A 23,182-nucleotide genomic window follows, 5' to 3' on the forward strand; every position below is an offset into this window, starting at 1 on the left:
CCCATAACTCCTCAGGTCCTCCAGATGGCCCCCTTACAGCTGAGAAAACTAAGGCCCTGAAGGATGAAGTGGGCAGTCCAAGAAAGTGCCAGAACCAGACGTCCTGAGGCCACTTCTCTCCACTGCCCGCTCTTCCCTGAAACCCAAACCATCACACTCTTTGCCCCAAACCCAGAAGCCCTGACAGGCCCCTGAGGAAGATGGGAAAGGGAGTCGGCTCTGTCCTGGAGAGTCTGAAGGGTCCCAGAGGCCTGTCCCTCCCCACCTTGCTTCTGCAGAGGCCTCCGAGGACCCGCCTGGGTGGCTGACAGGCTGGGTGGGAGGCAGGGGTTCTGCCTGCCACAGGGGAGCCTCGGAACTGCCGTGGCAGTGGCAGCTGACGTAGGCCGCGAGTCACAGAACCACAGCGCTGTGCAATGACCTGGCGGCCCGAGCGTCAGAGGAATGTTGTTGTCAGACAGGTTCAGAGGCGGCTGGGCTGACCAGGCGGCTCCCGGGAGGCCGCCAGCACCCTTCCCCACGACAAGGGCTTGCAAAGACGCGCCCTCAAGCCTCGACATAACCCCCCCCCCCGCCGGAGTTTCAGGGAAGTCAGCCACCCCACCCAGGCAGGGGCTCCTGGAGACCACGGCCGGGGAAGCCACCCCACCCTCACTGCCAGCAAGGCCTGAGGCCAGGGCTGCTGGTCTCCCCCAACCACGTCTGCAGCCGTCACAGCTGCCCTTAACCCAGGGCTGAAGACAGCGATGAGAATGACAACAATGATACACTGCTTGCTCCACACCCAGGACCACACCGGGTGCCCTCTCTGGATTATCCCACGCGTTAGTCTCCTGTGGCCGCTGCAACCGATTGCCACAGCCTGGGCGGCGTACACAACAGAAACGTCTCCTCTCAGGGTTCTGGAGACTAGAGGTCCACCGCCCAGGTGTTGGCAGAGCCACGCGCCCTCCGAAGGCCTGAGAGGGGAATCCGTCCTCGCCTCTCCCAGCCCTCGGTGGTCCCTAGAAATCCTTGGCGCTTCTTGGCTTGTAGACGGATTACCCTAATCTCTGTTACTGTCTCCCCGTGGGGTTCTCTCTGTGTCTGTGTCTCTGTCCAGATTTCCCTCTTCTTATAAGGACATCGGTCATATGGGATTAGGGAACACTCCAGTCCTGTACGACCACATCTGACCTTGATTACACGTACAAAGACCCTATTTCCAAGTAAGATTACATTCACAGGTTCCAAATGAACATGATTTTGTGGGAGACACTAGCCAACCCAGTGTATCACATGTAACCCCCCCAACAACCCTGATACTACTCTCATCCTCATCTTACAGATAACAAAACTGAGGCTTAGAGAGGTTAACAACTTGCCTGAGGTCACACAGCTTGGACCAGAACCCATTCTCTCTGATTCTGGAACCCACACTACGTTGTCCTAGACATCATCCTCGTTGCCATTTCCTCACAGGGGCCCAGCGGTTCAACATTTGCAAAGCTTCTCTTGGCCATCATCACATTTTCTTCTGGCCACCACAACCTCAAGGGGCCCAGCTTGCGGTTTACACAGGAAACAGGCACTGTGAAGGTCACCCAGCACACTCTACTATGTAGACTCCAAACGGGGGTCTAAGGGGAACATTCTCAGGCTTTGCCAAGTCAGTGGAGGCAACACGCCCAGCGCGCTCAATGGCCTTGCCGTGTTTACTGATAACACCCACTTCAGCCACACTGCCAAGCTCATAAAAGGTATGGTAAATCTGTGGCTTAAATTCTCCTCCTCAGGTTTCAGCCCCTCGTCCCCGACTGTTCTCGGCCGGCAGCAAGTCCAGCTGTTTGAGCAGCTGTGAAGCAGAGAAAACAAGGGCCAGAATCCACGGAGCCCTCACAGCTCAGCTGAGCCACGGGGCCCGGGCGGCAGCCAGCGATGCGGTGGGCCCGTTCCCCCAGCGGCTCCTGGCCAAGAAGGGGCGAGCTGCAGACTCAGCCCAGTGTGGCTTGTGCCGGGCACGGTCCAGCATTTTCTCTTAATCCACACAGGCGCCCCACAATGCAGGTGCTATTGGTGCCCTGACTTTTCCAGAGGAAGAAACTGGGGCTCAGAGGACGGTCACTCTGCTGGCGAGTGTCCAAGCCAGGGCTTGGTCCCGGGTCTGCCTGAGTCCAGGGCCCCAGTCTTGGTCTCTGCAGGGAGGGTGGAGGCCGCGAGAGTGGCTGCTGTGGCGGGAACACCGTGGACCATGAGAGGGTCACTGGGGGATTTGAGAGAAGGAGGACAGACCTGAGGACCAGGAGACTGGGGCAAGCCCGTGCCCTCGGGAGCCATGTGAGGCAAGGGGAGAACACGACTTGGCACAGGCAGGAGGGCGGGAGCCGGGGGGCCTCCAGTCTGACCCTCCACCGCAGCCGGAGGGCTCCCAACATGTAAAGGAGACAACACCACCTTCCAACTCCAGAAGCCCAGTGGCTTCCCAGGGAGCTTATGACACAATCCGACTGCTCCCACGGTCAGCACGGCCTTGCAGGGCTGGCCCCAATGACCTGCCCCATCTCAGCCCAGCTCCAGCCACACAGGCTTCCTTCTTGTTCCCAAACATGCCACTGGGCCTTTGTACTTGCTGTTCCCTCTGCCTGGAACGCCATTCCCCAAACTCTGTGCCTTCTGGCTCCTCATCCTTAGATCGCAGCTCAGCTGTCGCCTCCTTGGAGTGGCCTTCCCTGGCCACCAGTCCAGCCTCGGTGCCCCCCACTTCTTCTATGGGCAGTCCCCGTGTTTCTTTCCTTCCTGGCACTTGCAGCAACCTGCCATGGCCCCATTTATTTATTGTTTGCTCCTTAATCGTCTTTCTCCCACGAAGGCAGGACTTTGACTTGTTCCCTGCGGACCCCAGCCCCTAGCACAGTACCTCGCACGCAGTAGGTACTCGGACGGTATCTGTTGAATGACTAAATGAACGAATTCAATAGAAATATGGAGTCACACGTGGGTCACCCAGAGAAAGACGCGGAGCAGGCTGGGCCAGCAGTCATGATGTGGTGAGAGGGCACAGCCAAGTGGAGGCTGCTGGGGTGTCCTGGGAGAGGAGAGGGGCGCGGGCGGCACGAGGGGCCACCTGGCCACGGAGAGGGCAGAAACGGGCAGAAAGGAGGCTGCTTTCTCAAGAGCAGTCAGACGAGACCTCGTGGCCCACCAGCAGGTGCAAGAGACTATGGAGAGGCAAGTAAGAGCTTAAAGGTTACTTGTCAGGGTGACAGCGAAAGGTAGGCCCAAGGCATCCTGTGCCCTTTCTTTCCTTCATTCATGGGTATCGAACACCTACTATGTGCAATGAGTGAGGGAGCTATTCCGGAGAGGGCGGAGGCAGGCATGGGGACAGGGTAAAGGAGGTGGGGGCTGCCGGGGCTTCAAAGCCTCGAGCCAGGAGGACTTCCTGGAGGAGGGTGACCAGACCCTCTGAGAGGATGCTCTGCCTCACTCTGTGGCTCTGGTCAGGGGCAGAGGCAGGCAGGAGAGCCGGGTGACCCTCTGTGGCTTCAGTGACAGCCACAGCCACAGAGACCAAACCAGGGAGGATTCCTAAGTCCACATCCTGCTCCAACCCACAACAGGGACTCCAAGCGGGAGGTAGCGGTTTTTAGACTCAAAGGTGAACTTTCCCCACAATCTTCTACAGCCGTTTGCTCGCCGCTCGCCGTCTCTCCAAGCCTCTGAGGATAATTGCGCCCTCGTTTGCAGGTCTGGGGAAAGTACAAAGGTAGCCTTCTTATCTCTATAGGATGTGGGGATGGCTGGGGACCTTGACAACAATTTGCTGACCTCAGAGTTCCAGAAGTTAAAAGAAACAACACCTGCAAATAAAACACGAGAAAACTCCCCCGGGACACATGGCCCAGTGGTTAGGAGTGTGGGCTCAGGGGTTGAATTCCGAGCCTACTTCTTCCTGGCTGAACAACCTCAGGCCAGCCCCTTGACCTCGCTGAGCCTGCTGCCTCGTGTGCAAAATGGGGTAATCATATCACCTGTCCGTCAGAGGGTGTCGAAGAGACGAACGAGATAACGTACGGGGAGAGCCTGGTACACAGTCGGTGCTCAATACATGGTAGCACTTATTAGGGCCAGTGGTATGCCAGGCACTACTGGAGGGTCCTTCATTCTACAAAATAAGTGGCCCGTCCTGTTCAACAATGTCAATGACATGAAATCCAAAGAAAAGCTCAGGAACTGTTGCAGATGGGGACTAACGAGACCTGGCACTCTTGGGGGACCTAGGGGGAGGGTATCTGGGGATTCTTTGTATTATTCTTGCAACTTTTCTGTAAAGTCTGTAATTGTGAAAGGAACAAAAAAAAAGAAATGCGGAGTCCTTGCCCTTGAAGGGATGCAGAGTCCTGGCATGTCCCTCTGCCCAGGGATAGCATGTCCCCCTGGTGGCAGGCTTCCAGGGAGGGTGACCAGCTGTCCAGGTTTGCCCCAGAGTGTCCCGGTTTCAGCCCTGAGAGTCTCATGTCCTGGGAGAGTCCTCAGTGCTGGGCATGGGGTGGTGGTCACCCTGCCCGCAGGCGCCCCTTGTGGATGGTGCTGTGGGAGCGTGGTGCACCTCTGGGTGTCCCGTGAGGACCCAGGTCCCTCCCCCAGCAGGGACCCTGAGGCTGCGTCTGCGGCCAAAGGCAGGGTTCCTGTGAGCGGGCAGAACGCAAGCTGACATCTCATCCCCCACAACAGGAGCCAGGCCAGAGACTCACGGGCAAAATAAAGTGTCCACTTCCGAGAACAAGATCTCAAAGCGGGCAGGTGACCCTTTGTCTGGACCACTCCTGCGGCCCCACGAGAGGAATGAAGCAGAGGGCGTGCCAGCCCCACCCCTTGGCACTTCTGACCAGGCCCTCACCGGCCTCAGGCAAATAGTTAACCTGCATCTGCAGCCGACTCAGCTCTCACCGAGACCATAGCCCAGCGGGTGAAGATGGATGGATGTCAGCAGCTGGGGCTCTGGCCAGTCAACAGGGCGCTTCATGGCCAAGGAATGTGGCCCGCAGCCCAGCTCACCCCAGCCCAGCCTGTCTGGTGGGTCGACGGCTGCCAGGGCTGGCCTGTGGGAAATCCCAGACTGCACTGCCACCCGGGTGACCTCCTGGGGACTTCCCTCCTGAGTGAGGCGGGGCACTGTCAGTCCTCCTGCGTCACTGTTCAGTTCCTCCCTTCTGTCCCTCCCCGACGGATGCCAAACGTCTGTGTTACAGCCCCCAGCCTGAAGGGCTGTGAGGAGGGTAAATGGGGTTTGCCCACGAGCTTTGAGCTCCGTCCATGAAAGCCCGGACGTCATGATCGTGGCGAGGATAAGAGCTTGCACGCGGCCGGCTGTTAAACACCGCGCGCGAGGACGCCACTCCACTTCATTCCCTCTGAGTCAGGCTTGACCTCAGCCACCTTCTTGATTTACAGGAGTGGCAGCTGCCCACCCGAATTAGCCGCCCCTCGGTCGGCCTCAGCTGGCCGGCCCCAGGCCTCTCTCTGCTTAGGTTCTTTTGAAAGCCAAGGCCGCATGTTACCCGAGGGGCTGTTTTCTTGTTTGACTGTTTTTACGCCACACAAGTTCAAACCGTACAAACTCTGGTGCCAATCACGTCTCCCCTCCCCCTGACCTCCGTCCTCCCACCCACCTCCTCTGAGACAGCCGTTTCCCCCAGTGGCTGGCGAATCCTCCTGGAGATAACCCCCAGACACAAGCTCACGGTGGAGAACATCCCGTCCCCCAACGTTGCTGGCTGGACGCACGTACTGTTCTGACTGCGTGCCCTCCACGCCACACGCCCAGCCCCGCCCCCCGCGGTCCTGTGCCTTCCGAAGGGTGAGGGGACCCACCGATTTCACCAGTCTCTGTTGATGAATGATTGAGTTATTTCGAGTCTTTTGCAACCACAAACAATGCTTCCGGGAGCGGCCTTGTACCTAGATCTTTGCTCTCGCTGATGGGTAGGCATAGGTTTCCCTAGAGGGAAATTGTTAGCATTATCGTTCTTAAATTTGGGGTAGGAATCCATGACCCCTTTGAGAGTCTAATGAAAAATTAGAACCCCGTCTCCAGAAAAAACCTGTGCGATTGTTTGGCATTCAGTTCTGGAGGCAGGCTCACAGAGCCCACATTCAGAAGTCGGTCCGGGAGGAAAGAACGTGTGTAAGCAGATCGTAGCCAGCCGTCCCTCCCGTGTGCGTGCGTGTGTATCTGCGTGTGTGTTTTGATTCAGTCATTACACAGGAAGCAACCAGCTGTTCCGCTGACGGTCACAGAGACGGCCAGCAGAGTCCAGTTCAGATTCCAGAAGTCAGACTCTTTATCAGCTCTGTGCATCCGGGTACCTACCTCCCACAGGCGTCATGCTCCTTGACCTCAGATCCCCAGATCGTGGCTGCTGAGCAGGAGCGTGGGCCGGGCTGCTGCTCGCCGTGGTGTGCCCGCCGAGGCGCCAGGGACCTGGGGCCTGCAGCTGCCGCCTCCTGGGGCCGTGAAACCAGACCCCGCCAGGAAGGCCCCGGCGCTCACACTCAGTCAGTGTTAATATTTTATGCCGCAGCCAATAAGGACTCGGGGTAACAGAAGTCTTCGGGGAAGCAGGATACAGGGAGCACAGCCTCCATCGTCTCTCCTTCGGGGTCCCCATCAGACTAAAGGGTCCCACAGGAGGAAAGCCAGAAGGAATCCGAGCTGCCGGCAGCCTGTGGCTGGTGGGAGCCTGGGGTCAGCGGCTCTGGGTCTGACTTCAGCGCCCTTGGAGGCAGGAGCTTCCCCTGGGCTGTGGTCACAGGCCCCATCTTGGTGTCCAGCTGGCTCGAAGTCCAAGGGCACTGCCCACAGAGAAGGCATGGCAGGAGCTGAAGCCAGAGGGCGAAGGGGCCTGGCGGCCCGAGCTCCCGGCAGGGCTGTTTGCACAAACCTGGAGCAGAGTCAGGGCCCCATGCCTGGCACAGCGGAGACTCTGGACACCTGCTCTCCCTTCGCTTCCTTCCCCCTTTCCCTCCGATCCTGGAGCCCAAACTCTCTCCAGAGCCTTGTGCTGTCTGTAGGACGCCTCATGGGGAGGTTCAGGCCCACAGCCTCCCTGGTAACACGGCCGTTTTCTAAGGCTCAGGAGAAGTCATCCGCTTGGGTCTTAGCAACCCCAAGGTCACGGACAGACAGAAAGTTCCCTGGGCTCCCTGAGCTGCAGCCTTGCAGCAGGTGGAGAGGAAGGAACTGAGAACTCCCACTTCCGGAGCCCCATATAAGTTCTAGAAGGTTCCATCCTGAAAGCTAAAGCCACTTTGCTATCTATGGCTTGTGTCCTGAGGAAAAAACACCTGACGTCTACTGAGCACTCGCTGGATAGCCGGTAGCAAGGTGAGCGTTTCAGCTGTGTTCACTATTTACTCCTCCGAACAACCCCTTGAGGTAAATTCTAGGATTATTCCATCCGAATTTGCAGCCCAGGCAGCCCAGCTTTGCCTGTGGGCCCCTCGGGGCTTTTCCTGAGAAGCTTCCTGAAGCAGAATGGAGGAGGAAGCAGCTGTCTGATCCTCATGCTCCTCGTTGCCTTCACCCCATGATGGAGCCCCCCGTGTGCCTGTCACTGAGCAAGAGCTTCACCCGCGTCATCATGTCACCTTTGCAATTGCCCCGTGACGTCAGAGGTGTGGTTACGTCCTTTCCCCCTGGTGAGAAAGCCGACGGGAGCCAGCTGCCCAGCAACTTGAGGGTAGAACGGGGACCCAGCCCAGGCTGTGCCACCTTGAAAGGCCAGGCCCTCGCCGGGCACTGCCCGGGACAGCCCAGTGCAGACGTGGCCGCGAGGACGTGGAACTGGCGGCGGAAAGGCCAAGGAGGCAACGTGGCAGCAGGAGGGAGTTTTGTAGCAAAGACTTGCCGTGTCCTCACCAAGGAGATCTGCTTGTAATTGTCTCCCCGAGGGGCCCCCCTGAAGAGACAGCTGGGGTGGGCCCGGGGCTGTGGGCTGGGGTCTGAGCCTGGGTTCTCATCCCGGCTCGTCCCCGATGGATCCAGTCTCTTCACGGGCCGGGAGGAGGGCAGGCTCCCCGGACTCGCCCAGTGCTGATGCTTGTGATGCAGGAGCGGGCCGCGGGCCGACAGCGTAAACCCGCACCCTCAGGGGCCTGTCGATACTTGTCTGAGAAGCAGCCCCCTCGCCAGGGCAGGCACTGGACCCCTACAGCAGGCCACTCGCTCCCCAGCAGAGGGCTGTGACAGCAGCGCTTCCACTGAGCACGAGCGATGCCAGGCGCCATGGCCTGCCTCTACGCGAGCCCCTTGCTGCGGATTAAAGCAGACGCTGTCGCTGCGCCCATTTGACAGATAAGGAAACCGAGGCTCGGGAAAGTGAAATAACTTGCTCAAGGTCGCCACAAACTCAGTAAGCACAAGGCCAACTTATCCAGTAGGGGCGCCGTGTCCAGGATCTACAGGACTTTGAGGGACCCAAAGTGAAGTGAAAATGTTTTCATTTCACTTAAAATCAGAAGGAAAATAGTAAATTTTCAGGGAGAAGAAAATGTTTAATATATAACATGAATATATTCATCTCCACACCAATGCAGCAGTAAAACATGGCTTTGGATTTTTCTTTTTAATGGAGAAAAGGGCCCACAAAGGCAAAGGCATGTAGGGCTCATGAAAGTCATCATGCCACCCTGAGCAAGCAGGACCTGAACCCAGAGCTGTTCCCCTCCGAAGCGCAGGGCAGTCAAAGGAGCACCGGGGCAATGGCGGGAGCTGGCTGTGCACCTGTCCCTGGGAGAGCGACAAACAGAGCAGCCACTGGGCCGTGGACACTTGCCCCGCTGGCCACAGTCCCTGGTGGGCAGGCTGCCCTGGCTCAACTCCTAGCCTTCCAAGAAGCCACTGGAGCAGAGGAGCCACGTTTCAGGGGCCGAGTCTTTCAGAGGGAGAGGGTGAGGACCAATGCCTGCCCTGCGCTGGAGGAAGGAGAGGAATGACAAAGATCATCCGAAAGGACAGTCCGGCTTTTCTTCCCCACCTGAAAGAAACAATGGATGGCCTCAACCCACCATGCGAATTCTGTCTTCGAAACTCCAGGTGTAGCCCCGGTGGACAGGCAGCCCTGGCTTTAGAGTCATTCAGACCTGGGCTCTGGTCCCCAGTCTGCCACTTAGTTTGCTGTGTGACCTTGAGAAAGTTACTTTACCTCTCTGACTCTGTTTTCCCTTCTGGAAAGTGGGAATAATGGCAACCCTCTCTCCGCCCCAATATGGTTGTAATGAGAATGGGTGGAAATAAAATGTTTTCTGAATTGGAAAGCAGTTGCAACTAGTAAAACTTAGAATATTCATTTGGAGAAGCCACTAAAGCCACCATAACTGAGGCTGCACTGTGAGGTCAGCCTCCTTTTCCCTCCAAGGCTTTGAGGGGACAATTTAGACAGGAGGTCGTGACTTTACTAAGGAAAGGGAGCGTCGCCTCCAATTAAGGCGTCGCTGGAGTCGGAAATTCACGAGCTGTGACTTACGCCAGACTTGAGCCTTGCAAGCCCGGGATTACACAACCTCAGGCAGAAACCGTGAAATTGGAACAGAGGCCTGAGTAATGAGCAGGGCTCCTTCCAGGTGCGCAGCGCTCTCGCCCAGCAGGTGAGCCTGTCTGACACCGAGGCTCAGCGCTGTAGTTAGAGCCACATCTGCTCACACCACGGAGGCCGGACCCCGCTAACCCAACAAGGAGTTCCTCGTATTCCAAGAGCGCTTGGCAGCGGGCACCCCCAGCCCCCCTTCCCTGCTTCGTGCACCCCTGGCTCAGGGCTTCTCAGACTGCACGGTGCACACGAATCACCTGGCATGTTGTTAAAATGCAGCTTAAGACTCAGTGGGGCTTGCGATTCTGCATCTCTGACAAGCTCGTGGGTGGTGCCGACGCTGTTGGCGAGAACGAGGACCTAGGGTTTCCTCTGGTCCCACTGACGCCGGGGCTGCCCTTTACCAGGTAGACCAGGCGCCCTGAGCAGTTTGCGCTCCAGAACTTGGGTTTCAGGGAACCAGCACTACGATAAACTAGATCCTCATGATTTCTTTTTTTGGGGGCGAAGGGTGAGATGGGGTACAAAACGAATTAAATGTAAACATTTGTGGCAGGATCATTTACCGAAAGGTTCATCTTTTCCCCCAGCATACCCAGTCCCCCTCCTCACACACACATCCTTTTCAGGCAGGTGGCAAGACCCTTTGGTGCTGTCTTGCCATGAAGATTTTAAAATTACAGCTAATTGCAGTAGTCGGCTTTCCTTTTAAAAACAGAAGTCTCTGGATAAAGCCGGTCCTCTCCTGTCACCCTTCCCCCTGACTCCCCGCCTTACGATTCACCTGCTTCTGCTTATGGGAAAGTATTTATAAGACGGATTTTTGCTGGATCATCTTGGAGTGGCTCTTCTTTTCTGTTATAAAAAGATAAGCCCAGGGGCCCGGGATGAGGGAGTGGACGGCGCTTCGTCCTTCCTGTCTTATGCAAGAGGTGGCGGCAGCAGGAATACTGATGGCGTCGAAAGGAAGCTTGGGGGCCCTCGGCCTCTGCATCAACTCCATCAGGACCACCTCCCCGAATTCCTCAACATAGACGGTTTAGCCATAGCTCTCTGGGGAGGCAGGTTCGAGCACCCTAGGGAATTCCCTCCAATGGGGACAAGCCCAGCACAGGCCAGCAGGGCTGTGCACCGCCAGGCAGAGCTGGACCTCAAAGAGGAGCCCAGGCCCCTCACCCCAGGCACACTCTGCTGAAAGCAGCCCCCGTGGACCCCCCAGGACCCAGAGGCCACAACCCCCATGGTTTCACCATCAGAGACCAGGACATCGAAGTACAGAGCCTCTACCTCAGCCTCTGGGTGAGTTCCCCATTCTGGTGGTATCTGGGAGGAGCAGGGGCCCCCAAATTATTGAAGAAGAATTGATGGCCACTCCTCTCCAAGGAAGCTTGGGGACAGAACTAGAGAGCATTAGTAGCAATTGTTAAAGTGGTGTCATCCCCACTGCATATACTTAGTTTAATGATATTCGACGTTTAGGAAAGTGTTTTTCCCATTTTACTTTTATTTATGTTATTTACTTGTTCATTTATTTGAGGAAGACAGGCCCTGAGCTAACATCCGTGCCCATCTTCCTCTACTTTATATGTGGGACGCCTGCCACAGCATGGCTTGATGAGCACTGCTTCGCCACCGGGCCAGCCCCCTCCATTTTACTTTTAAAGTAATTCATGTATAGTAGGTTGGGAACACATTATCAAATAAATTGATAAAAAATTGCTGAAGTTTTCCGTCTGTTAAAATCATCTCGGTGCTGTTTTTTAGTGGAGCCCTCCTGTCTCAACTTTTCTGGGCCCAGGAAACATCAGTGTATCCCTGAGCAAACTGTGCTCCCTGGGATTTTTTAAACACTAAAAAATGTATATATTGCAAAGGTTATACACATTATACAATTCCTTTGTTATTCAGTAAAATTGTTTTGATTTTTTTTTTTTAAAGTGCTAACATTCTGAAATCTCTGTGAAATAGAAACACCTTTAGACGCCCTCTAGAATGGGGGCTACACTCTGGCGTCTCTCCACCGTGCCCCGCTCTGCAGAAATAGTGACTTATTAGCAGGGCTCAGGCCTTTGCCGTCACTGCCGCCCAGGGTTCTTCCCCCGGGAAGCAGACGGAGGAAACAGGGAGAGACCTAACTCTGATGGCAAAGCTCAGGAGGTTAAAAAAAGCAAGCAAAAAAAAGCCTCCTTCTTTAGCTGTCCTCTTTGCCCAGACTGAGCGGACCCCTGCAGGGCCCCTCCGCCCTGGGAGTAGGAACAGAGGAGGAGTCCCTCTTGTGTTCCAGGCACAAAGTCACGGGAGAAATGCTGCCTCTTCCCCCGAGGCCCTTCAACCTCAGTCATAGGTGATTTCATCATCGGATGGTTTTGGCAACAGAAAAAAGACTTCTTTTAAAAACAAAACAGGGGCTAGCCCTGTGGTGAGCAGTTAAGTTCGCATGTTCTGCTTCGGCCGCCCGGGGTTCGCCGGTTCGGATCCTGGGCGCAGACCTAGGCACACTTGTCAAGCCATGCTGTGGCAGGCGTCCCACGTATGAAATAGAGGAAGATGGGCACGGATGTTAGCTCAGGGCCACTCTTCCTCAGCAAAAAGAGGAGGGTTGGCAGCAGATGTTAGCTCAGAGCTAATCTTCCTCAAAAAAAAAAAATTAATAAAATCAAAATCAAATCAGTTCATTTATCAACAGGGAAGAAAAATGAATGTTTATGGCATCCTAGCCTGCTCTGAAAGATGAAGCTAGAACACACTCCAAAAAGCGGCAAAGATGTGTACGGAAAGTTAAAGCAGGTACCTTCCAGCTGTGACAATCGGACAGTCCAGTTTTCCTTTGTGGCTCTCTCGAAGTGACCAACATGATATAATAAGAACTATCACCTACTGGGTCCTTACTACAGGCCAGCATTTTCTATGGTGCTTCATTAAATGATCAGAACAGCCTGACGAGGTCGCACTGCTCTGTCAGCCCCGTTTCATAGACTAACAGAGGGATTAAGGGACTAACTCTGACACGGGGGCTAACTTGCTTTAACTATAATCAGTTAGTTGCCTGTTTGCAAAAGCAGTTAGACAATGCGTTACTGAAGCCCACCCTAGAGATAACAGCTCTGACGCTTGGGTCACCAAGGTAACAGGTGCTCAAGCTTTTCAGGACTGAGAGTGGACCCCTTGTTCAGTTCAGGCCAGCTGAGACCACTAACTCATCAACTGGGCCCACGAGGATGACCGATAAGTGACCTCCTGACGTCAGGAGCTAAGAACTCCACCCTCAGATTGTGCCAATGCGACCATTTTGTGAACCTGCGTCCTATGAAGAGCCATGAAGCTTGACTACGCTTGCACAGATCATCCGTCTCCTCACTTCGTCTCACTTCCAGTCACCTATTCCCACACTCAGACCACCCTGCCCCTTTATCCCATAAATAGCCCTAATCCTATTTCTCAGGGAGGTGGATGTGAGACTGGTTCTCCCGTCTCCTCGCTTGACTGCCTTGTGAACAAACCCTCTCTCTGCTGCAAATTCGTCATCTCTGGGATTGGCATAATTGCGCTGCAGGCAAAATGAACCTGGTTTGGGAACAACTCAAAGTTTCGTAGCTAATAAAACTCCATTGCAACCCAGGCTCCTGTCTCCATGCTCTTGCTCCTCACCCAAGCCACACCAGACTCCAGAAGGAAACCCAGCCACGACCGTGCGCAGGTCACTCCTCCTCAGGGAATGCAAAGATTGTGGGCATTTTCTTGTCGGTCTTTATCCGACTCCCCTGGTGGGGCTAAGAGCATTATCTTCTCTTGATAAAGAGCTTAAACCTCTGGCTCAAGAAGTTGGAGAGCTCATGCAAGGTCAAGAAGGGAATTACTGGCAGAGTCTTTCTAATCTCAAGCTGAAAATTCCCTGTATCTCATTGAACTAACTGCAAAAGGCACAGAAAGAACACAAAAGTGCACCCTCTTGCTCCAAAAGCATTCTCCTGGCTTTCACCTCAGCCCATTAAAGACGCATCATTGGCTCCGTTAGTCTTTACAAACCAGCGTGAGTGTGTGTGTGTGTACTTGAGTGTGTGTGTGCGTGTGTGTTTTGAAAGGGTGACAGAGTTGGGGAAGGAGGCAATAACTGACGAATTCAATCAACTCAGTAGGAAAATAATGATGGCAACACTGAAGCTGTAGCGGCAAACAGGAGATCGGGTTGCCATGGCAACCATGTAATTGACATTTTCATTTCCCCAGCATTTGTTCAGGGCAGGTGTGGGCAGACACACGTCCCCGGGGATGTGCGAGGATGAGGGTGCGCCCATTTTCTGCCATCAGTGTTCATAATTGAGGGGCTGGTGTGGCCCCCAGATAAGGCCCTTGAAACTGGGATCTTTGATAGCGCACAGAGAGCCCTGTGTCTCCGAGCATCCACACCAGGGAGAGCATTGCTGCCGTGTCAGGAGGTGGAGGCGATGATATTCCTGAACTTCCTCATTGCGTGGTTGGGAAGCTGAGGCTCAGGCAAGGGTCACGCAGAGTGGCCATGGTGAGCCCAGCTCAGACCCAGGTCCCCTAACCCCTGGTGGCTCTTCCACGCCGGCTTGCTGAACCAGAGTCAAGCAGCAGAGGTTGGGGGAAAAAATGAGATGAGGAGGCAGGACAGCACAGCTTCAGTCCATCGACAGAGCAGGGCCATCTTTTACCTTTTCAAGGAGCAGTCATTTCTGCACCAAACCTCGCATTGCCAGCAAATCTGCCGCCAGAGAACAAAGAACAAGGAAATGGGGGGGGGGGGGGGGGGCAGCATCCCCAAGCTCAGCAATGGGAGATGGAATTAAACTCGGATTTACCTGCAAGAGCAGCTGATGTTTTAGCTACAAACCTCCTTGCAAGCAGACTCTGAGATTCAGAATTCATGCGCCCTGTGAGCTGCACAGCAGTCCTCCGGGCAGCCCTGGCTGGGTGCTCACAGCCTCGACGCACATGGAATAACAAACACAACCCGGGAGTTCCCGACACAGCCACCTGGTTACAACCCTGCCCGGCTCGTCACAGCGATTTCTCTCAAAGGCGAGGCTTCCTGCGCATCTGTTACCAAGTGTAGCGGACTGCATTCAGAACGCACAGCTCCGCGTGGGAAAATATGAGCTGTCAGGAAACCATTTTCGTGGGGGCAGGAAAATCTTTAGGCGGAAAATATCGCTTTTGTGACTTTCCCGTGAGGAAAGGACGGGCTGAAATTCCTATGGTGCGGCAGCTTCCATTCTCCAAAAACCAAATGCTTTCAAGAGGCCCGTCAAGGATAGACTGTAGCGTAGCTTTGCTTAATCCATGTCTTCCCAGGTTTTGCATTGTCATCTTTGCTTCCAGAACCACTCCTGTGTCTTAGAGTTACCACAAATCTCATCATAGAAAGATCTGTCACGTCTGTGGGTGTGAAAACCAAACAAAACGCACTGCCACGTGCAGATGCCTGAAGGTCTTGGTGGAAGGCGACTGGGTTGAAATGGCCTCTGGGAAATGTGGGGGAGGCCTGCATAGTGCCATGCGGAGGCAAAACTCAGAGGGCCTCTTTCTAAAAACCGAGAATGGCATTCTGGGAAATACCCCTTATTTGGGGTGGTATCCCTCTCCTAAAATATTAAAGATTATTTGTAATTATCTCTTTAACTGAAAGGAAAAAAATAATCCTATAAATTGGAGACCTCCTCCATTGTCATTCTCTTCATTTTATTTAAAATTCCATTGAAATTTATTTTAAAGCACTTCCTGTGACTTCAAAGTGCAGGCATTTTGGCTAACATTATTATTTGATGCTTTGTACTTGAATGTAATCAAAGTGTCGCACATTTATCCCAATTTACTCAGATTCAGGTTTTGGATTTTTTTTTTTCTGAATTTCAAATTCCATGATACGTGAGCAACTCCTATTTGTCAAACTGACAGTTTCTCCACTATTTTAAGCACTTTCCTTTTCATCACCATCTTTTTCTGTTGACAACGCCGCCATTCTCAGCTGTCGCCTAGACCCCTCAAGTTGACTCCTCCAGCTGGCCCGGCCCCTCCCGACCTCTTCCCCGCCAGTCTCAGCAAATGATCGCAGTTGCTCATGTCCAAAACACAGAGCGAGTCCTCTCGCTCCTCAAACCCACACTCCAGCCGTCAGCAAGGCCAGCGGGCCCTACGTGTGAGACGATGTCAAACTGAACCGCCTCCCACCCCTCTTGTCCTGTGAACCGGGGCCGACTCGCTTTAACTATGCTCAGTGAGTTGTCTGCAAAATTAGTTAGATAACGCATCACTGAAACCCACCTTACAGATAACAGCTCTGATGCTTGGCTCACCATGGCAACGGGCGCTTAAGTTGTTTTTCAGGAATTGAGAGTGGACTCAGATCTAGGTTTGGATTTTTTTTCCTGAATCTCAAATCCCACGATACGTGAGCACCTCCTGTTGTGGCTGACTCCTTCTCCAATTCAGGCCAGTTAAGACCACTGACTCATCAAGTGGGCCTGCGTGAACGCCTGATAGGTGACCCTTTGACATCAAGGGGCTGAAAACTCCACCCTCACGTCATGCTAAGGCCGCCATTTTGTGAACATGCGTGCTAGGAAGAGCCCTGAAGCTTGACTATGCCTGCGCAGACCATCTGCTACCTCACTTCTCCTCACCTCCAATCATCTATTCCCACTTCAGACCACCCGGCCCCCCTATTCCATAAATATCCCTAGTCCCCATTTTCAGGGAGGCAGATTGAGGCTTGTTTTCCTGTCTCCTCGCTTGGCTGCCTTTCTCTGCTGCAAACTCACGGTCTCAGTGATTGGCATACTGTGCGGCAGGCAAAACGAGCCTGCTCTGGTAACACCAGAGAGCCTCGGAGGCCACCTCACCAGGCTCCCTATGTCCCACAGTCCCGCCCCCACGGGCAGCCAGAAAGTCCTTGTGAAAGCGTGACCTACAACATGTCACTTTATTCAGTTTTGCATTCAACAAATATTTGCCCACTTACTCTGGGCCAGCACTTTCTAGACCTTGCAGGACCTTGCATTCTCCCCTGGGAGAGGACAATCAACAAAATTAAAGAGTGAAATGTAGACTGTGTTAGAAGATAAGAAGAGCTGGGGGGGAAGATAACTCAGGGAAGGAGGACATGGAGGGCGGTGAGAGGGACCGAATTCATGTCATCCCTTTAAATAGGGGCCTGCAATTGTAGGTAGGGTGGCCAGGGAAGACCCCACTGAAAGGGGCATTTGAGACCTGAAGGACGTGGAGCATGAGTCATACAATACCTGGGAGAAGAGTCACAACCCTCCAGTGACTGCCCATCACATGAAAATGAAACCCAGATTCCCTACCGTCCCGTCAGGTCCCACAGGATCTGTCCCGTCAGCCCCTCTAAGGCACTTTGCCCTCTGGTCTCCAGCCACACGGGCCTCTCTGGGGGTCTGTCACCACGCCAGGCTCTTTCCCATCTCAGGGTCTTTGCTCTGGGTGTTCCCCTGTCTGGGCCACACCATTCACCCCTCCGCAGACACACACCTCTACGAAAGGATTTCAATCGAAAAAGGAACTGGAGGATATAAAATGGAGAATCCCACGCATGCGCCCTCAGAAGACCAGAACCTGAGAATTGTGACTGATTTCATACAAATGCCTGACTTCCAAAACGCCCAGACTCGTACCTAACCAATGAACATCCGCCAAGGATCTCTCCCCATCCCGAAGCCGATGGACTTACTGCTTGGACTCTGGCTGGACTTCTCCCTCTTTGTGCTCCTTGCCCATAAATACGGCCCACCCCAAACCCTCGATGGACTCGCCTGTGGCTGCCTACAGCAAGCATTTCCCAAAGGGCAATTCCTCTGCTATTCCCAAAGAAACTCAACTTCTGGTAATTCGAGCTTGCCTGTTTACTTCTTTGTTTAGGTTGACCCCCCCGCCCCCCATTCCCCATTCTCCTTTTCTCAAGACTGGCTCCTGCCTATTCTCAGAGAGGCTTTCCCTGACCGCCCCCAGCCTCCCATCACCCGCCATTTTTCTGTGTTCTCATCACGGCTCTTACCGCCGTGTGAAATTATCTTGTTTTCTGTCTGCCTCCCCTACCGGGAATGCAAGTTCCAGAGAAAGAAGGTGTTGGCCTGTTCACAGCCTGGAATGGGGCCTGGTACAGGGCACACATTCAATACATATTTATTGAGTGAAGAAATCAATCAGTCAAATCGAGCCAGATAAGGAACTTGTAAATAATTAACGTGGTCCAGGGCTGCAAGTCTGGAATCACTCAGAAACCAATCAACGCCCCTCTCAGGCTCTGCCATTTTATCAACAATAAGAACAACAACGATAGCAAGAAGAACAATCCAATAATAATTCAATAATTCCATTTCATCACTCAATTCAATGAAACAGTTCAACAATACTAACAACGTGGGCATTTACTCAATTCCCGGGCATTTGCTATCTCTTTTCATCCTCATGACCCAGTGAGAGATGGTCCGTTATTCTCATTTTAATAGGTCCAAAAGCTGAGCTGTAGGCCATGTTTTGTGATTTGCCCAAAATCACACAGCCAGTGTGGGGCAGAGGCAGGATCCCAGCACAGGCCACACGATTGTATTCAGATTCCTCTAAATCAATATCAGGGAGCGCCTAGTGTGTCCGAGGAACTGCGTAGGAAAGGATTTCAAAGACAGATTATCTCACTGACAAATTGGGAAGTTTCAGATAAAAAGATTTCTGGTTGGTTCTGGACTACTGGACAGAGCTCCAACCACAGCAGAGTCAGAATGTCAACGTGAACCACCATTCACTGAGCGCTACTGCCAACAAGGCCCCGGGCTACTTTATAGGCATGACCTCATTACTGTGTGTTATCACCTCCCCCTTTACAAGTGAGGAAACTGAGGCATGGAGCGATCAAATGACTTGCTCCAGCTCCCATGGCCAGGAAGCGATGGAGCTGGAAGCCGAACTCAGCCCTGGCTACGGAGATCTTCATCACTGGAAAAAGCTGGTACTGTCTGGTTTAGATCAGTTAGCAGGAGCTCCTGAGAGGATGGAAGATATTGGAAATGCCGAAATATGGCAACCTTCAGACACGTTCACACAATCAAGGAAAACACCCACGCTCCATCCTGGAGAAGGTTCTTTGCTCTATCTAAAGGCAATTTAAACCCCTCGGCAAGGTCTGGTAGTGGTGCCTCTGCTCCTTACCTGTAAGTCACGGTCCGTTGTCTCTGAGACCAGGATGCTTCCTGGGGAGGGAGCTTGCAGTTTGGCAAGAACAGCTCCGTTGGAGGTGCCAGGGCCAGGCCAGTGCCAGCCGTGACAGCCAGGGGCCTCCTCCTGGCCTGTGCTGGGAACTCTCTCCCACTCTCCCCTCCGTCCCCTCCACAGGGCCCAGCTGCTCCAGCTCAGCCGCATCAGGGCTGGGACCACAAACATGACAGCCGTGGCCCAGCTCGTGCTGTCAGACTGTGGGAGCAAAATCTTCCAACTGGAGCCTGCGATCGCCTGTGCCCTGGAATTTTCTGCTTGGTTCACCAATTCCTAGCCGGACCAGCAGTGGCTTTGGTTTTGAACAAGGCAGGCATTCAGTTGTTAGTCCAGCAATTAAAGGCTGTCCTTCAGCTTCCAGGGGATGACTCAGGTCACAAGCAAGGGTCTTGAAATGTCCTCTGAGCTTTCTAGCTGGCGTGTCTCCTCTGTGGTCCACACAGTCTTGAGAAGAATTAGAATTGTTATAGCAGGGGAGGGAAAATAAAGTAAATTAGGCTCCTGGCATTCAAGGTCCCAAATTGAACCTTGATTTTCATCCCCCCGAAAATCCTCCTTCCCCTCTCAGCCTTTCCATCGCAGCTAATAACAGCTGCGTCCTTCCTGACTCCAGTGGAAACTGCGGGCATCTTGGTCTCTTCCTCTCTCTCACACCCACATCCTATCAGTTACAACTCCTGTCCACTCGACCTTCAGATATTGTCCAGAATCTGCCCGCTTTTCACGGCCTCCGCGGCTCCCACCGACTCTGCCTGGACGCCTGCAATAGGGTCAGCTGGCCTCCCAGCTCCAGCCCTTGACCCACTACCATCATTTCTCAACTCAGTAGCCAGAGCAATCCTCTTAAAATCAGAGTCAAATGGGCACGAACTTCCAGTTATAAAATAAGTGAGTCCTGGGGGATGTGAGGGACAGCATGGTGACCACAGATAACAATACTGTATTGCATATTTGAAGTTCCTAAGAGAATAGATCTTAACAGTTCTCATCACAAGAAAAACATTGGTAACTAAGGGTGGTGATGGATGTTATTGTAGTGATCATTTTGCAATAAATACAAATATTGAATCATACATTGTACACCTGAAACTAGTATGTTATATATCAATTGTAGCTCAAGAAAAAAAATCAAAGTTGGATCATGTCACTTTCCTGCTGAATGCCGTCGCTGGCTTCCATCATGGCTTTGAGTAAAAGCTCAGGTCCTGCAGCGGCCTGGAGGCCTCTCTTCTCTGCACCGCCCACTCCTCCTACTCCTCCCCCCTGCTCCTGAAATCCACCAGGCACCTCAGGGTCGTTGCACTGGCTGCTTCCTCTATCTGGATGCTCTTCCTCAGATATCCCCATGGCTCCCTCCCTCCCTGCCTTCACTCCTGCTCAGATGTCTTTTCCTCAAGGAGGCTCCCCTGCTGCCTTACTGAAAATGACTCATTCCTTGCCCCTCATCTTCCGCCCCCACCCCCATCTCTGCTGGTGCCCCTCACCCTGCCCTGGTTTCTGTTTTTCCTTCATAGCACTTAGCACCTCTGATGTGCTAAATGATGCACTTGTTCGTTGTGTCTATAGTTCATTATTGATTCTCCTCTGTGAAGGGAGGAAGCCCTAGAGGTGGAGATCTGCGTCTGCTTTGCTGGCGAGTGGCTCTCAGGCAGCTGTGCAGAGCCTGGCTCGGGGAACGGCTTCAGGAAAGACTCGCAAAGGGAAGGGGAGGCCCTGGGAGGCACAGAATTTCTGTGCAACAAAGATGAGAAAGAGAACAGAAGAAATGTCCTGGACCTTCCTGCCCTCCAGGGATATGAGATGGGGGAGAGGCTGGAGACCATATAGGTGCCCCGCACTCCCCCATAGCCACTTACAAGCTTATGCCCACCCCTACCCCAACAGAGACGGGAGGTCCTTGACCTCTAGGGGCCGGTGGCCGGGTAGAGGGAGGGTCCCACCCCTGTTCCTGGGTGGGGCTGGGTGTCCCACCCCTGTTCCTGGGTGGGGCTGGGTGGTGGAGGACCCCCACCCACTGGGTCCTCAGCTGCCCCGAGAGCACTGTGGGGCTCCTGGCTCCAGACCCAAAATCAGGCTGGGAGAAACAGAGCTGTCGGACGCACCTCTCCCTACCTCCCAGCCGCCTCCAGGGGCCTTCCAGGCACTCAGCTTTCTAAATGAAAATACTGATTGCTGAAGAAAGCGAACAGTAGAGAGCAATCCTGCTCGAAGTGGGCTCGCTGCAGATCTGGAACGCAATGACCTCCTGGGAAACCTAGCCGCTCAGGCCAAGAGAGGATGGCACCCCTCAGCCCAACCAGGTGCAGATTCTTGTCAAAGCCATCCGGGCCCCGACTCTTTAATGCATCTGGTCCCAGGCAGCCCATCCTCCCTCCCCCTGCTCCCTCTCCATCTGCGTGTTAACGAGAAAAGCAGATTAGACATGTCACTGCCATGGCTGGTTCAAAGCTGCGCCAGTGGTCCACATTCGTTCCATTCTGCCAGGTCCAATTTCCTTCCCAAGCAACACTCGGGTATTGGGTTCTGTGAAACCTTCTACTTGTATGAATTTCATGAGCTTGACTATGACCTGAGGTAACTCTTTTATGAGTAAAACAAAGAAATGACCAATAAAAGGAAGTTTGCTTTCCTCTGTGATTCCAAATAGACTCTGTGTGTGTCAGACACACAGGGCTGCATAATTTTCTGTTATGAGCAGAGGAGATGAGTGATGAGGGTGTATAAGAGAAGATTGAGTCTTTGCCTTCATCTTATCATTCAAGAGTAAATACTTCTAGATTAACCAGATGCTAGAAGAGTTCTTTGCACAACAATTTTAAAATACTCTAAAAAATGATTGTTGGAGCATCTTTGTTAATTTAAAAATATATTGGAAGCCAAAGTTTTGTTCTTGTCATTATTTTATATCCACTGCCTTGAAACTGCCATATATTTGGGGGGCATCTACTAAAGCTATAAGCTCGTTTAGTCCCCACGGGTGTTCACTTGTTAGTATGATGCCCTTGGGGAGGATACCCACAAACACTGGTATTGAGTCATTGTTCTCTTTAGCTTGAAGCTGGAAGCGAGCAAGGAGTGATTTTGCTGCCTGAATGAGGACCACACAGAGAGCTGGAATTCAGCCCCAGGGTTAAGATGCCTTATGAACCTCATTTTCATTTCCGCATACAGATCACTGATGCACCCCTCTCACTCAACAGAAACCCTAAGAACGACTCCATAGTGTTTTTAGCAAAGAAATTGACTGTGTCTTAGAACTCCATGCTTGTGGATCTTCAGGCACTTAAAGAAAAATTGCGGCGGTTTAGCAGATTTTTTTCAAGGTTGCACAAATTCTATCAGAGAAATAAATCTAAAGAATTTAGATGCCCTGAGGCAGCGACCTTAAATTTTGTCTTGTTTTCAAGGCAGAAATAGTCACATAAAATGAAGCTTTGTGAGAGAATTTCTACGATGGTTTAATTTCGTCTCTCTTTTTCTCCCCTCCATGAAACATTAATCCTAGTATCCTAAAAGTGGGCTCCCCTTGGATGTCATGATAAGTAACCCACTTCTTCTGTGCTTTGTAACAAGCAGTGGACAATGGTACTGAGTGAGCAGATGGTATAAGGGATTAGCAGAGAGGTTAGCAACAAGCTTTGGAGGTTTATACCTGTAGCTCCATTAGCCTGAAATTGGGTCTTATTGTTGGAGACAAAAACCCCGTTAACTAATGCAAGGCAACTGCCATAACGGTTCATTGATAATTAGTGATCAGGAGAAAGGGTAAGTTGCAAATAGACACAGCAATGAAACCCAGTTTCCACACATCAATTCATTCCTTACAGACCAGTTTAATTGAGATAAATTACCTTTTAGATAATGACAATGCAAACTTACACACACCACATCAATTGAGATAAACTGCCGTGTGTGCGTATCCGTGAAGGCATTTACTTTGTCGTTACTGAGGAAATTATTCGAAAGCACTTTTCAAAGTGCTCCGTGGGTGCATGGCGGTGCTTCTCCAAGAATCTGAAAGGCAGGACAGTCTTTAGACTTCAGTTAGTGTCCTTTGTTTCATGAAGGGAAGGATACAAGCTCGAGGCTTCTAGAACAGAAGATGTCGAGTGGAGGGGCTCCATGTTCTTCACGGCACGACGCTCAGATGCAAAGGATTTCCAGTGGTTCGCTCGTGTTCGTAACGGGAAATTTTTTAAAAGGGGAAACTTTATTAAAGGAGAGAGAAACTTCTTTTCCTCCTTCACTTAGTGGCAGAAATCTCTGAGTAAAACACACTGTGGAAATGCCTGGCCATAGCTGACACAGGCGCTACTTAAAGAGCGAGTACTCCCCGGCGCCCGGCTCTCAGCAGCTCACTTTCA

The 23,182-nt window shown here is 52.8% G+C and overlaps 1 protein-coding gene across 3 annotated transcripts in view; it reads right to left on the bottom strand.

Moving 5' to 3' along the window:
• The window catches only part of KIFC3 (kinesin family member C3), a 65,331-nt gene extending 46,202 nt beyond the window's left edge, over positions 1 to 19,129 (bottom strand). For 2 of the 3 annotated variants that reach the window (XM_070261878.1, XM_070261879.1), the window contains exon 1: positions 18,756 to 19,129. In XM_070261878.1, the coding sequence (XP_070117979.1) occupies positions 18,756 to 18,986 (231 nt within the window). In that variant the 5' untranslated portion in view covers positions 18,987 to 19,129. The remainder of the gene's footprint in view (positions 1 to 18,755) is intronic. The other variant, XM_070261876.1, reaches the window with a different exon arrangement.
• Positions 19,130 to 23,182: the final 4,053 nt, after the last annotated feature.

The sequence above is a fragment of the Equus caballus genome, chromosome 3 (genome assembly GCF_041296265.1).
Source record: "Equus caballus isolate H_3958 breed thoroughbred chromosome 3, TB-T2T, whole genome shotgun sequence".
In the NCBI taxonomy this organism is placed as follows: domain Eukaryota; kingdom Metazoa; phylum Chordata; class Mammalia; order Perissodactyla; family Equidae; genus Equus; species Equus caballus.